The following is a 14,577-nucleotide window of genomic DNA, read 5'->3' as shown; positions in this document are numbered from 1 at the left end:
ACGCACGTGTTTTCATAACATTACAAGGAGGCTACTTGTGGGACCTTTTTTTGCCAGTATCAAAAAAGTAAACTCCTTTAAAAAATTTTTTTTTTTAAAACAACGGTTTTAATAACAACTTCGTTTAACGCACGGTCGAGAAGTACAGTCAATGATGCGGCGCCTGCTCTCACATGAACGCTTTTACTTGAATAAATTGATTATGCCGTAACTCGTTCACACGGAGCAGGCGCGCGCCTGAGGCACGTGGTGCCTGCTTCTTGGGCAAGGCGATTCCAGAGTTTAGGGACCGCTGCGTTTTTGACCTACACAAATATATATATATAAATAATAAGGCGTGCATACAAAATGTAAATTGCTTTAAAGTAGCGAATTAAATAATTGATGCCGATGTTGATACAGGCATGCATTGTCACCTGGATCTGAGTACGTGAGCAAAATTTGGAATTGATTGGACAACAGGAAGTAGACGAAATTTTGATTACAAGATTTGACCACGACACGGGAATCAAGTTGAGTAAACCGTTGAAAAAAAAGAATAGGTTTTTACCCTTCCTGGCAATCAAACAGTAGGTGTTAAGATGTTCAAACACCAAATAGAAACCTTGTGCAAGGACTCGTGTATGCATTAACCACACGTAAGTGCGGTAAACATGCAAACGATTTTTTAAATACTTGCATTCAAGGGTACTTGTGTTCAAAAAGAACCCAACACAGTGGGGTTTCTGGTCAAACAAACGGCCCTTCATTTGAACCAGGTGAGGGCCCGTTGAGGCCTCGGAAGGCCAAGGAAATGTAAGTGTCATGCCGCCGCGCTCGTCTTGTGCACATTTCCTGATTCCAAGAACACCACCACTTGTTTGCACAAACATTTCTGGGGGGGGGGGGGGGGGGCCCAATAGACTCGAGGCTCGGGTCTGGAGTGGGAGGGCAGCCTTCTCTCGCATTAGCGGCGCTGTTTGCCGTTTAGATAAGGAATTGCCTAAGCGCACAGAGCCCCTGCAGCAGCCGGCATGTTTGTAAAGTTTTGTAGACTTTGCTTTTCTGTCACTTGAAACCTTTGCCAGTCCCCCCCCTCCCCCCCGAGCGGTAGACAGACGACGGCGCTCGTTTCCACCACCGCACGGCGACGAGGAGACAAAGACAAAGCTCCCCCATGTAGCCTTAATAGACTGCTGGGGCAAGTTCTGTTAGCGAGCACCTATGAAGGCTGGCACAGCACACGAGGGGGTGGATGGCTAGCACCACGCCTGGCCAACACCACGCCTGGCCACCTTGGTCTCCCAGTGGCGATGTTTGCGCACCACACTAGCTACTTACTTATGGTTGAGTCGACCTAGGGGAGGCCCATGACCGGTACCGATAATCGTCACTGCTGTTGGCCACGAGTGGAAATTGAACGCAGGTCGCCAGGGTTCGTAGCCCAGCGTGCTAACCACCACTACCGCTCCCCGCACACACACACACACAAACACGATCTTCGGATGCAAGCTCGATCACGCCAATCCGGCGTTCACCTACAGGTATCGTCGCGACCAACGCCACCACCGGCGCGGTGTTTTCGTGTCGCTGCGAGCGCCGTATCCCGGCCGCGCCGAGTACCGGCGAGCGCCAAGTGGCCGAGAATTTGCAGATTTGACCACCGCGGTTTGGGGATGCGGTTGGAAAACTGGCCGTTTCTAAAAATAGGCTGAACGGTGGCAAACGACCGCTCTCTCTCCTTTATTTTGTTTTTGGTCGAGGGTCCCCACCCTGGGGCATTGACCACAGAGATTGCGGGCCGTTTATATTTTCGTTTCAGTGTTATTGTTCGAGAGGCGAGAAGTGATTGCTTAAATCCTGCTGTTGATTGTTCTCTCGATTATTTTGTTGACTTGATCGAATGTGCCCAATAGTTGTCGTTAAAAAAAAGCACACATTTGGAAAAGTTTTGGCCCGTTTTAAGAAAAATAAAAAGATGAAAATTTTGCCGTGAGTTGGTGGGCACTCGTGGCAGAGCGTGCGCGCAACTCGCAATCAGAAAGTTGCTAGTTCAACTCCTGGTCGGGGGCCGACTCGGCTCAGCATCCTTTGAGGGCAAATGAGATAGGTTCTGCTTCAAGGGAGGTGAAGAGTGGAGACCGGTCTTCGCCCATGTGCTCGTGAAATTTACACATCTGGTTCACCGTGCCACCAATCAATAACTGCTGATGGCTCGGTGTGTCATAAGCAATAAGTGTCTTATAAATAAGCAAGTGGCCAATGAAGTGTCGGGCATTTAAATAATTTCTGTGTTTCTTGACCAAAGGTGTGCGTATGCAGAGAGGCTGTCGAGTAATCGCAGAGCTTTGTCTGTTCAGCTACTCATGCGCGTAGTCCAAGTGGTTTTTGAGCAGGTTGAGAGGTGCGTTGCGTCAGGGCAGGTTTTCGATGGATTACGTAAACCACTCTACTACGTGTAGCGGAGAGGTGAATGTGTGGTGTTAATACATGGGTCTGTGGGACAGGATTAACCTTCTTGTTTGTTACATCTCTGAACAAATCAAATGAAAAAGAAGCATCTGGCTTCTCGGTAAAAGTACAGAGGAAGCACCTGGGGGATTTGGACACGTGGTTAGGGGGATTTGGACACGTGGTTAGGGTGGGACACGTGGTCGGGGTGGAGGACGAGGGGCTGGGTCACCGACACGGGCATTGGAATGACTTCTGGTGGTCGGTGGCCATGGTAAAGACCAAACGCCGGACGGTGGCGGTGACACATCTAGAGAAAAAACTTGGAGGGTTGGTGTCAAGTTTGTAACAGCCGAGTTGATCTGGCAGAAGGAAGGCTCAGTGGCAAGGCGTGATGGTGTCAACATTGCATTGATTGATATTGATTTTGCTTTGGTCTCTCTCTCTGCGACACTCAGGCACGCTGCACCCCAACTGTCAGGACAGCTTGGGCAAACCTCGTCGGGACATCAACACCATCCTGCACATCCTCAACGATCTGCTGAGCGCCACTCGCCACTACCAGGGCATGCCGCCCTCCCTGCAGCACCTCCACCGCCACGCTCAGGCGGCCGCCACGTCCGTGGGGGGCAACGCGAACGGCACGGGAGTGTCCGGCCAGGGCCTCGCCACCCCCGTGCCCTCGCCCGCATCCTCCCCTTCTGCCCACTCCTCTTCGCCGTCTTCATCCCCCGCCGCCACCGCCGCCTCCTCGTCTTCTTCTCCGGCCACTGCCACCCCCCTTCCTCCTCCAGCTGTTGCTGCTGCTGCTGCCGCCACTCCGGTGCCTTCCCAGCATGCACTGCATCAGCAGCTCCAGCAGCAGATCCAGCGGGAGCTGGCGCACCGCGTGGTGGGAGTGCGCTCTGCAGGTATGACGCAAGCTACGCGCGAATCCCCAGATCTTATTGTTGTCTAACTTTTTGTGTACATATATCTGCTGTGCATCTCGCTATCTTGCTATCTTGTCCTGTGGCGCTGTGGTTACATCGCTTGACTTGCAGTCGAGTTCCAATCGCGGTCAAAGGTTCATTTGGCTGCAAGTGAAAAAATTAATCCAGCATTGCGGAGAGTCAGAAGTAGGTGTCAACAAGGGAGACTGCACCCCACCAGAGGAATATGGAATTTCCATTACCCGATTTTAGGCCATGTGACTTCTACCAGTGATTGCTCAAGCATTTGTGATACTCATCATTGTTCTTATGATTTATAATAACAGTGCTCATGATTTCAAGAGCAGACCCGTTTGACTTTTCGGGATATAAATCCTCGCTCTCTCCCCAACCTGTGCGATCATTGTATCGCATTATCTGCGCAGAAGGGTCCCCATTCACACCCACGCTTAATTGCTTTCGAGAATGTAGCTTTAAAGAGGCAACCTAGTGCATACTTTACGGTTTGCTCAGAGTCTCCCAATGGGGTTACTGGCAACACATTTCCACGGAACAAAAGGTGCAGGTTGGGTGATGCGTCTGAGAAATCATCGACGCTTCTTTTTGTGTTTCCGCGACGCTCCTGTTTTGTTCCCTGGCCCCGGCGAGCGTTTCGCTGCGTGCGTGCGTGCTGAAGTTACGTCACCTGCAAAGGGTCGGCGAACGGGCGGGCGGGTTGCGAAATTCCGCAGCGGCTTCGGCGCGCGAGCGATGACACCGGGGATCGTTTAAAATCAAACATTCGCTCGTTGAAGTTTATCGGGTTTATTTAGACAATGCGAGGAATCTCTTGGCGACGATAGGGTGGAGCTACTTTGGAAGTCCAAAATAGAGGAGGTCGTGGATGGGTGGGAGGTGTGTGTGTGTGTGTGTGCAGGATGGGGGGGGGAGCACAGATTATGGAGACAGGCTTTAGATTGGGCCCCGGGAAAGATTGACCACCAACGGCTGGTCCGATAGCAAGATTGTGGGATATTGCAACAGCGGAGCTTAGAGGTCCACTGTCGACTGTCAAATTGTTTAGGATCTGACGGGGAAGGGAGCACACGACAGTGTGGTGGAATCTCATGGGCATTGTTGCATTCGAACTGAAGTTTCTGCTTTAAAAAAAAATGTTATCTGAATTTCTAGCCGTTGCTGTTGACAACTTCATCTTCTAACACCGGTGGCTGCAGGGCCCCGAATCGTTATAACAGAGGCGCGCATGTTTGCAATCGACTGCCTTGGAATCGAGGGTCCAGTGGACCACGCAGACGTGGAGCCATCGTTTACGCCACACGCTCGCCGCTCTCGAGGGAAGCAGTCAGATGGGCGGGTCTGTCGACCGTGGCTGTAGGTGGCGGAGCTGTGGTCAGGGCCCTTTTCTCACAAGCGGACGTTCACGAGTTCGAATCCCGGACGGGCGGGTCAGCTCTGCTCACCCGTCCTTCTGTAGTCATTCACTAGCCACCATTCTGTCGGAAGTGGCCGGTAGATCGACCTCCCCCTCCCACGTCACCGCCGTGCAAACTGTCCTAGAGAGGCCTGCCTGTGCAGCATCACCGCGACACCTGCTTGAGAAGAAGGGGGGAGACACGACTCGCGCGTTGTTTTTTCACCGTCGCTCTAAAAGTCGCTGCCCTGCGCTGCTCGGCATGCCGGGCGAGGCCCTTGTTTGTGCCGTGCGCTGATGCGATCTGGGAGTTTTTTTGCCTGGGCTTGCGGCTTGGTTTGTTTTTTTTCCATCCGCATTTTCCACGCGTGGACGGCCCCCGCTGCACCGATGGCAATCTTCCGCGCGCGTGTGACAGTAAAGCGAGCGTTCGCGGCCGAACGTGCCGTCGCGTGTGCACGCGCTCACCCCGAGAGCAGTGCGGATCCGTGCGCCTGTTAGCGAGCGCCTGTTCAAGGCCCGCCAAAATCCTGGATGGGGAAGCCAGGGCCGGGTTCCGACAGCGTTTGCCCATCCCCCCCCCCTCCCTCAGGCGTTGTGCTACATATGCCGCTTGCACAGCGATGCCGGTCGCACGATATTGATTCGTGGGTGTTACGTACCACGCCAGTGATATTTGGGTGACACGAACTTCCTCCCCAGGGTAACCACAGCCGAGCAATGGATAGCACACGTGGCCTAGCACGCGGTCATCGGCATTGACATTCAGGACACACACACGCGCGCGGTCACGACACCCTCCTCACGGTGTCACGTTGCCTGTAAATAGGTACTCGCAAACAGATCCTGCCCCCCCCCCCTCCCCCCGACAGTCTGACTAGGTGAACACTGGATGGTCTGTGTTGTGTGCTGCCGTTGGTGTGACTGTGTTTCTGTTGGTGCCGATTGGAAACTCGGGGAAGCGATGGTGTTTAAGTGAGTGCCGTAGGATTATTCTGCCTGCGTGAGCGCCTCCGGTGCACAACTTCCGTTTTTTTTTCCTCTTCTCCCCCTTACAGCGGTTTGTTTTGTGTTAAATCAATTTTTCATTTCTTTGCGTACGGGCCAAAAGGTCGCTCGCTTGCAATGGGGGGGGGAGGGGGGCGGCCCACACAATTTGAGGCTGATGGGGATGAGGGGCAGGGAGGGGGGGGGGCAATAAAAAAATGTTCACGGTTATAAATAATCACGTTCCGGCACTGCCAGATGAAGAATCCCCGCACCACATCGCACCACATTGCACAGCATCGCACCGCATCGCACCGCATCGCACCGCATCGCACCGCATCGCACCACATCGCACCACATCGCACCACATCGCACCGCGGTGGAGCCGGCCTGTGCTGCCTTCGTCGTCTCAAATCGCCCCCCGAAAACACCTGGCCGCCTTCCCGCTCCCGAACTAACCTCCTCCCCAGCCGTGCAGGGTTAGCAAACACGAGGCCACGTGCAATCACGTGATTCTGTACCGGCGCTTGGGTTGTTGCACCCACGCACCGGTACACAACCTCCGATGTGTTTTTTTTCTTTTCCGGTCGTACCGTGCGTGCGCGCGCGTGTTGTTTGGCGTGACGTCCGACGTTTTGCTGGGGCTTGCTTCGGAGCTTTTTCGGGAACTTGATTTGGAAGAGCACGCTCTCTCGCTCGGCCATACAGCGTTCCGGACGGCGATTGGGCTCGGCTCTCTGACTTGGTGCGACTTCATTGTTGAACTTCTTCCGCACCGTACGTAGCCGAGCGCGCTAATCGTTACTGCAGTGGGGAAATTAATGCTACAGTAAAAAAAAAAATGCAAATATTTCCCCACCCACAATTCACTCCCACCGACCCCCCCCCCCCCCACCTCATAAAAACAATGGGAATGAAGACTAGTTTGACATTCAAAAATGCCACCACCTTTAGGGCATTTCATCTGCTGCTCTGCATGACTCTGGAAAAGTGTTAAAGGTCACCGTCAGTGTGTTTTTAGGTTGGTTGGTTGTTTGAGAACCGCATGGCTGTTCGAAAGAGTGGCTTAAGCCATGCGTGTGCCACAGGTAATGCGGAACAATTTTTAAATATGTCTGCCGGGCCGCAAGTTAACAAATAGCGCGTTGTCGTGTAGCAAAATAAGGTCATAGAGAGAGGGCTCATGTCAGGCCGGGGGTAGAATGGTCAAACATATTATAGACTTCCTGTACCATTCGTAAAGCCTCGCCAAACATAATGGACTGGAACAGAGAGGGAATTTTTTTTCGAAGAATAAAACGGAAAAATACACATGATGCCATTACAGCAGAGACCCGAGGTAATGTTGTCATCCAGGCTGTTGCGGTTATGCCGCGGAGGATTTTGGCGGTTGTGCTGCCGAGATGTCGCCAGCGTGCTTGCGGGTTGTACCGAACACGCATCAGAGAGCTTCTCCGTACGGCAGCTTTTGCGGTGACCGAGAGCTTCTTCAGAAACTTACTTGGTCTCTGAAAAAGCTCCCGGCAGATGGAGCGAAATGTCATTCGAACCCGATGCGCCCAGATTGCCTCCGTCTCGATTTGCCAAGCGTTGCCAGAAACACCGCACCAAAAGCACTAATTTTAGGTCGAGTTGACCTGGAGGAATCCCAGGCGAGGTTTCAAATACGAATTGCCACTGGCGGTGTTTGCCCGCGCGTTTCTCACGGTCGGGAATTAGCCACGGTGAAAACCAGGTTCGTCATAGCGGCACTAGCAACTACGATGGCTCTCTCCCGTGCTCACGTACACGCCGGAGCCAAAGTGTTTTACAAGCTGGCCAAGCCAGTGCATTTGACGAGTCTCTCCTTCCGTGTCCCTAACCCATCGGTAAATGTTTTTGATGTATTCGCTAATTACTGCAAAGTATACCCGACTGCTTTGGAGGAGCGTTATTATTGGAGGTTATTTTTGCTAAATATTGTGTCCTAATAGTGGTCCCGTTGGGATTTAAAGTCTTTAGCACGAGTGCGTGCATGTGTACGTGTGTCTTAAGTGACTGGAAAATGGCCAAATATTTAGGTTGGCTTGTGTAACTGTTTGCAAAGCAAAGGGGGCAAATCTGCAAGCTGTTGCCTGCGCCGTGCGGAAACGGTAGTGCAACCAAACACGGACCGCACTCGACTCGCTCGTGCCACGGGGCGGGTAACCAAGCTCAATCGGCGCGTCCACAAGCCTCGGCAGTGGAAACTTAGCTCCGAGCGGCGGCTAATGACGTCTGCTTGTACGCGGCCTCAACATCAAATCTCGAAAAGGTTATCCACCGTTGAGAGGGGAGGGGGGGCGGGGGGTGGCATGACAAGCTAGTAGTCTGCACAAGCGAGCGTGCTCGTGCGTTTGCGCTGCGCAAGCGATCACGTTGCCCGCGCGTCGTGCTGCTGCTGCGTCATACTCTGCAGCGGGAGCAAATGAACAATTATCGCATCTAGCATTAACGATGGTCGTAGTAGTAGTAATGATAAGCGCGCCTTCGTGAGCTGACTCATACACAGGAGCTGTGGACTACCACGAGCTGCCGAGCAAAGCGTGCTGGGCGAGGGGGAGGCCCCGGGGTTCCATCCTCGCTGCAGCGACGCGATTCGATGATCGACGTCCTGTTTTTTTAGCAACTCGTTTCGTTCACCACATCGTTTCGCGTCCTGTCTCGTTCATTACAGTTCCAGTTGTGTGTCTCCGTCCGTGCCGCGGTGGCGAGATGTTAACTACCTCGCCTGGTATACAGGAGGTCGCGAGTTCGATCCCGACCCTGACGCCTGCTGCTGTATATTTGGAGTTTGCGTGTATCACTCTTCACAGTTGTGTGGATTTTTTTCTGTGTCCTCTGGTTTTTTGCTCCACATTTAGAATCATGCGTTTAGAGTATTTGGCTGATGTACATTTCCACATGATAAACCATTTTGTTGAGCTATCAATTATAGTTGCCACTTAGAAAGGCACCTTTTACAAGAAATCTCAAGGCACCATGAATGAAAATGAAAGATCTTCGAGCAGGAACCCAGTGGTAAAGGTATGAACATCTGAATCTTTATTCATCCTGGAGAAATCCGATGAGCTATGAAGCTCTTTTCACAGATGTCCAGTAGAACGAAACCGATTCGGAAAAACTTCTTAAAAAGTTTGTTTTTAGATGGAATATAATAAGTTGCATATCGTTTGCTTTCATCCAGCAGCGGATTAGCAAAGGGCTCTGCATAATTTTTGTTATTTTTTGACAAAAGAGGGCCTGCGTAGGACCTATCACTAGAAGGGACCTTGATGACGATGACGGTGATGATGTTGACAATGGTGACGACGACGGTGATGATGATGTTGACGATGGTGATGATGACTGTGATGATGATGACGACGATGGTGACGACGACGGTGATGATGATGACGACGATGGTGACGACGACGGTGATGATGATGACGACGATGGTGACGACGACGATGGTGACGACGATGGTGATGATGGTGATGACGGTGATGATGATGACGACGATGGTGGCGACGACGGTGATGGTGACGATGGCGGTGATGATGGCGGTGATGATGGCGGTGATGGTGACGACGACGATGAGGATGATGATGATGACGACGACGACGAAGGTGATGACGACGACGATGGTGATGACGGTGATGACGTGACAGTGATGGTGACGATGATGACGATGATAATGGTGACAGTGACGATGATGGCCAATGGACAAGAGTGGTGACGGGATGGCAGTCAAGTCGTAGAACGCATCCGAGAGAGAGAGGGCTACGTCCGACATGGAGATGGAGCAACGAAATCAACCCGCTTGCCGGTGCTCTGTTGATTGTCACGTGCCGGGATTCTGTGAGAGGTGGTGGCGGTTTGTGGTGTCCTTCATCCAGCAGTGGATTGATCGTTCATGGCCGATGATGATGAAGATGATCATGTATTCCAAACGAATGATCAACTAAAGTAATGGATCAGCTTGAGGTTTATCTCCCCGAGCAAAGTGCATTGAGCTGCCTGGCGCTTGGCAATGATGGGCCACTCAGCCAGCAGACACCAGCCACAGCAAAGCGTTACAAATGTACAAGTGGTTGCCTGCTTAAAAAAAACACACATTTTATTGGAACAATTGTACTCCGGACGTAAAACATTTCCTCAATTTTTCGAAGTCAATTCTTCGTGGAACCGTAAAAACAAAAACACGCAAAAAGCCCACCTGTTTCACAATGACAAACGTGCATCCTTAGTTTTGACTTACTTTTTTATAGCATATCACAGGTTTTTTGCTCCCCCCCCCCCTTTCCTTGGAAGTGTATGGACAGGTGCTGTCTCTTGCAAGGGTTTAGGGTTAAAAGCGACGAACTACCCCACCTGAAACAATCGAACGATCTGGGCACGAACGCGGCATGCCGTGTGCGTTTTGAACAACGCTTCGTTGCTAGGCGTTGGCAGCAGACTCAACAAGAAAATCATATTGGCGTCCGTTGTGCACACAAGAGCGTGCTCACCATATGGACTGGATTGAGCAGGCTGCTGCCCAACACTGGGCACAGAGTGCGTGCGCGTGTGTGTGTGCGTGCGTGTGTGCGTATGTGCGTACGTGTGTGCGTATGTGCGTGCGTGTGTGCGTGCGTGTGTGTGTGTGTGTGCGTGCGTGTGTGCGTGCGTGTGTGCGTGTGTGCGTGTGTGTGTGTGTGCGTACGTGTGTGCGTGTGTGTGCGTGCGTGTGTGCGTGCGTGTGTGCGTGTGTGTGTGTATGCGTACGTGTGTGTGTGTGTGTGCGTACGTGTGTGCATACGTGTGTGCGTGCGTGCGTGTGTGCGTGCATGTGTGCGTGCGTACGTGTGTGCGTACGTGTGTGCGTGCGTGTGTGCGTGCGTGTGTGTGTTCACTACGGTGGCTTCGTGGTAAGCGTGCTGCACCACGAATCCGGTGACCCGAGTTCGATTTCCGCCCAAGACCGCTGACGGATATCTGAAACCGGCGCAGCGCCTCCCCTGGGTCGACTTAGCCATAAATGAGTTTCCTGGTGTCGTGTGAGACAAAGGTGGAGTGTTGGCCACCCACCTTCCTCGAGTGCTGTGCTTGCCTTCGTAGGTGCTTTCTAACAGCACTTGACCGTACAGCCTGTTAAAGGCTGTACATGGGATCTTTGTCTTTGTGTGCACTACAATAGGAAGTGGCAGTGCATGGATTTGCACTGAACTACAAAAAGATTTGAATCAATACAGCGTTACGATTATTCAGAGATGAACATTACATCAGAATTTAAAATTGTGAAGCTAAAGTTACAGACGTGCGTTATACATTCCCAGCCATGGCGACAGCATCAGTGGCAACGTGTTTCCAGAACTTGTTGTCCTGGGCATCCCCTAGGACAACTCAGCCTTTAATCAATACCGGGTGGTGAGGTGCGTCAACATCGGCATGGGGAAGACAAAGGTGGCTGGGGCATGCTGCTGTTCTCACCACCCCTCCATGCACTGCGATGACCTTAATAGGTGCTCGCTAATGGCACTCGCCCCAACAGTCTTCATGGCTATATGGGCGGGAGGGGTTTTTTGTTTCTCTTACCCTGCGAACTCCGCACCTCGCGTTCTCTCCCCGAATTCGATTGCCGGTTTCGATGAACAAAATCAGCGGGGCAGGGTGGTCTCCGAACCTGCATGTCGCAGGGCCTCCGCTAGGTCCGCTCAGCCTTAAGCACGCGCCTGAAAAGCGTCGTGGTCGCCATGCGCACAGGAGAGGCAGTGGCGGCAGGCCGACAGCGGCCGCTGGTCGCATCGGCCATCGGCGCATGTTGTTCTCGCAGCCCTAATAGGTGCTCGCTGAAGACAACTTTCTCTGCCAGTACAGAAGTCTAAGCAGCGACGCCGCTTTTTGTGCGTGAAGTGGCCACGGCCTTGTTATGAATGTCAACGTTTAATATTTTATTATTTCTCTTCTACGTGACTTTACCGAAAGAACCAAGAAGATGTTCCACAACTTCTGATCGTTCCACATTTGTCCACTGCGAGGGTAGACGGTGGAAATATTTCTTCGCCTTTCTCTCTAGTGCGTGTTGGTTTTAAAGTGGCCTCCCTCACCTACTGGAGTTTACTAAACATGTGCAGCCACTTTCGTGGCAGTGAGCGATGTGGGGGGGGGGGGGGTGTACAGTGCGAGTGTGCATTCTTTAAAAAAACAGGAAGGTGACTTCTTGGCAGCTACAGGCGTCGATTTAATCGGCAGTTTTAGTTCGGTTCATTTTGTTGAACCAGGTGAGAACCTTAAGAGAGGCGAGGATATCGCGTGAAAGAGTGGACCCTGGATCACTCCTCCACGAAACATTGAGCACTGCGCAGACAAAGGTGGCAAGGCACGGTGGTGGCTGTCCTCTGCTCCTCCCCCTCGTGCGCCGTGCTTAATAGGCGCTCGCTAACAACGCCGATGCGCTCCGCTGCTCCCAACGTGGCTATCTGGCTTGACCCCCTGAATGTGAAATCGTAGCTGTTGCTCTTGCGTCTACATCGGCAGCCGTACGACAAGAAGAAGAAGAGCGGCACCGTGGGAGCTGCGCGGGTCACGTGACGGCGGTGGCAGCGGCGGCGGCTGCGTTGGGGACGATGTCCCGGGCGCCGTAGCGAGGAGCACTGGGAGGAGCAATGTGCCACAGAGCCGCACTCACGGGGGCCGGAGTGTTACGGCCTCGCAGTTAGACCCTCGCGTCGAGCGGGCGGGGGGGCGGGAGAGGTGGGGGGGAAGTCGCTCCCTACATCGAGCCGCTCCGAGAACGCACGCCGGGGGTGGGGGGGGGGGCAGCGCCGCGAGAGGCCCTGGCAACGGCGCCCACGCAACAAACACCGGCGTGGCACCGCCGTGCGTGCGACTCGGGTGGACCGGCGTAAACGCAACGCGGTGGCGTGTCCAGCCGCAGAGGTGGGGGGCAGGGGGAAGCGGGGGCTGCCACCCTTCGATTGACTGGGCCGTGAGTTCAATCCCCAGTCGCGGGGGGAGGGTGGGGTGGGCTGTTAGGTCAACAGTGGTGGTTCCGTGGATGGACTGACACCCGTCATAGAAATGCGGAATTGCCACCGTTAGATCGGGGTGGGGGGGACGGTAGCGGAGGTCGGAGCAACTCCGCAGTGCTGGTTTGAGTCGGAAGACTCCTTGGATTTGAAATTGCCCTTGGCCTTGAGACGCTGGATGAAGAGGGAGTACTCGCGTTGTGATTCGGGAAAGGCGGCGAGGGGAGGGAGGGGGGAAGTTCTTTAACCAGAAATATATTTGGGGGTCCTGCGGGGGAGGGAGAAATGAAACTGCCACTGCAGGATAAGAAAGTCAAGGGCAATTAATTTGTCTCCTGCTCAAACGAGCTCTTGGGTTAGCGCTTGTCTTCTGTCTGATATTTCACACGGCTTCTTCTTAAAAGCCTCTCGGAGTGAGATTGGATTATCTGGTAGGGTCGACTTGATACGATTACCGCCAATGTGCAGGGCTGAGATCGTAGCACGGTTTTGCAATCGGCCACAAAGATCCCCCCTGTAGCCTAAACAGAATGTAGGAGCAAGTGCTGTTAGCGAGCACCCATGAAGGCCAGCAATGTGGCACACGAGGGGGTGGGGTGGCCAGCACCACGCCCAGCCGCCTCTGTCTCCCTAAGCGGCAATGTTTACGCACCTCACCAGGCACTCATTTGAGGCTGAGTCGACCTAGGGGAGGCCCAGGATCAAATAATCGTCACTGGTGCTGGTGACCGTGAGCGGGAATCGAACTTGGGTCGCCGGGTTCGTAGCGCAGCGCGCTAACCGCTACATCACCACAATCGGCCACACACACGCTCGTACGTACGTATGCAATGTCTGGTCCTGTATGAGCACTTCATATTGTATTTCAATGGAGCCAATTATGCCCATTGTACTTGGAGTCGGTCAGATGAGCACCGCACCGATCTCATTATTATTTTGTTCGCTGCAAAATGTGGGCTGCAATTTGATGTCTGCGTGTGTGCATCGGTACGTGTGTAAACAATGCCACTCGGGAGACAAAGGCGGCCAGGCGTGGTGCTGACCACCTTACCCCCTTCGTGTGCCGTGTCGGCCTTCGTAGCTGCTCGCTAAGAGCACTTGCCCCAACAGCCTGTTCAGACTACACAGGGGATCTCTGTGTGTGTCTTTGTGTGTGGGAGAGCCTCTGCATGTCTGTGAGATCCCTGCTATATTTTGTTCCATTCCCCGCTCGACTCAGCCTTGACATTGCTGCTAGCTGGCGTTGGTGGGTAATCAGCATGGTCATTGGCCCAACCACCCCGGTGCCACGCCGCGACCTTCAGTGGGACACACATGCGAACGACGCTCCTAACGTAGCGTGTCCCTCGCGTGTGCCCGGCGCGCGTATCCACGGGTCACGGTGCGAATAGACTCCCGGGTCGTGCGACGACGTCGGCTAACGAGAAACACAATAGCGGGCAGCCAAGGCAGCACTGCAGGCTGGGCTGTTATTTAAAGCAGGAAATGAGCCCTGTTTGTTTGGCAAAACTCTATAAACAAAACTGCTGATGAAGCAAAAACAGAAAAGTAGTTATTTTCTACCCCTTTTTTTTCCCTCCCCGCCTGCTCTGTCTGCGGCCTTTCCTGCCGAGTGGTGGAAATTCAAATTCGGCAGCTCATTGTGGGGGTGAGGGGGGGGTAGGTGAGCCGGGGGTGGGGGGCTGATGTTAATTTCCTGGAAAGGGTGTGCACGTGCTAGCTTCCCCCCTACCCGTCACGGCCTTTCACATCCGATCCCCTACGGCCGCCCCCCTTCACACACACGCAGAGGTGCCCCCCTCCACCTACC

General features: G+C 53.3%; 1 protein-coding gene across 1 annotated transcript in view; it reads left to right on the top strand.

Moving 5' to 3' along the window:
• Positions 1-14,577, top strand: part of MIDN (midnolin) — a 118,889-nt gene that overhangs the window by 80,268 nt on the left and 24,044 nt on the right. The window contains exon 6 of the mRNA XM_061564490.1: positions 2,889-3,341. Coding sequence (XP_061420474.1) covers positions 2,889-3,341 — 453 coding nt within the window. The remainder of the gene's footprint in view (positions 1-2,888; positions 3,342-14,577) is intronic.

This window comes from Lethenteron reissneri, chromosome 4, assembly GCF_015708825.2.
Source record: "Lethenteron reissneri isolate LAM-NWPU_2019-01 chromosome 4, ASM1570882v1, whole genome shotgun sequence".
NCBI lineage: Eukaryota > Metazoa > Chordata > Hyperoartia > Petromyzontiformes > Petromyzontidae > Lethenteron > Lethenteron reissneri.
This window is presented reverse-complemented; position numbering and strand designations above follow the sequence as displayed.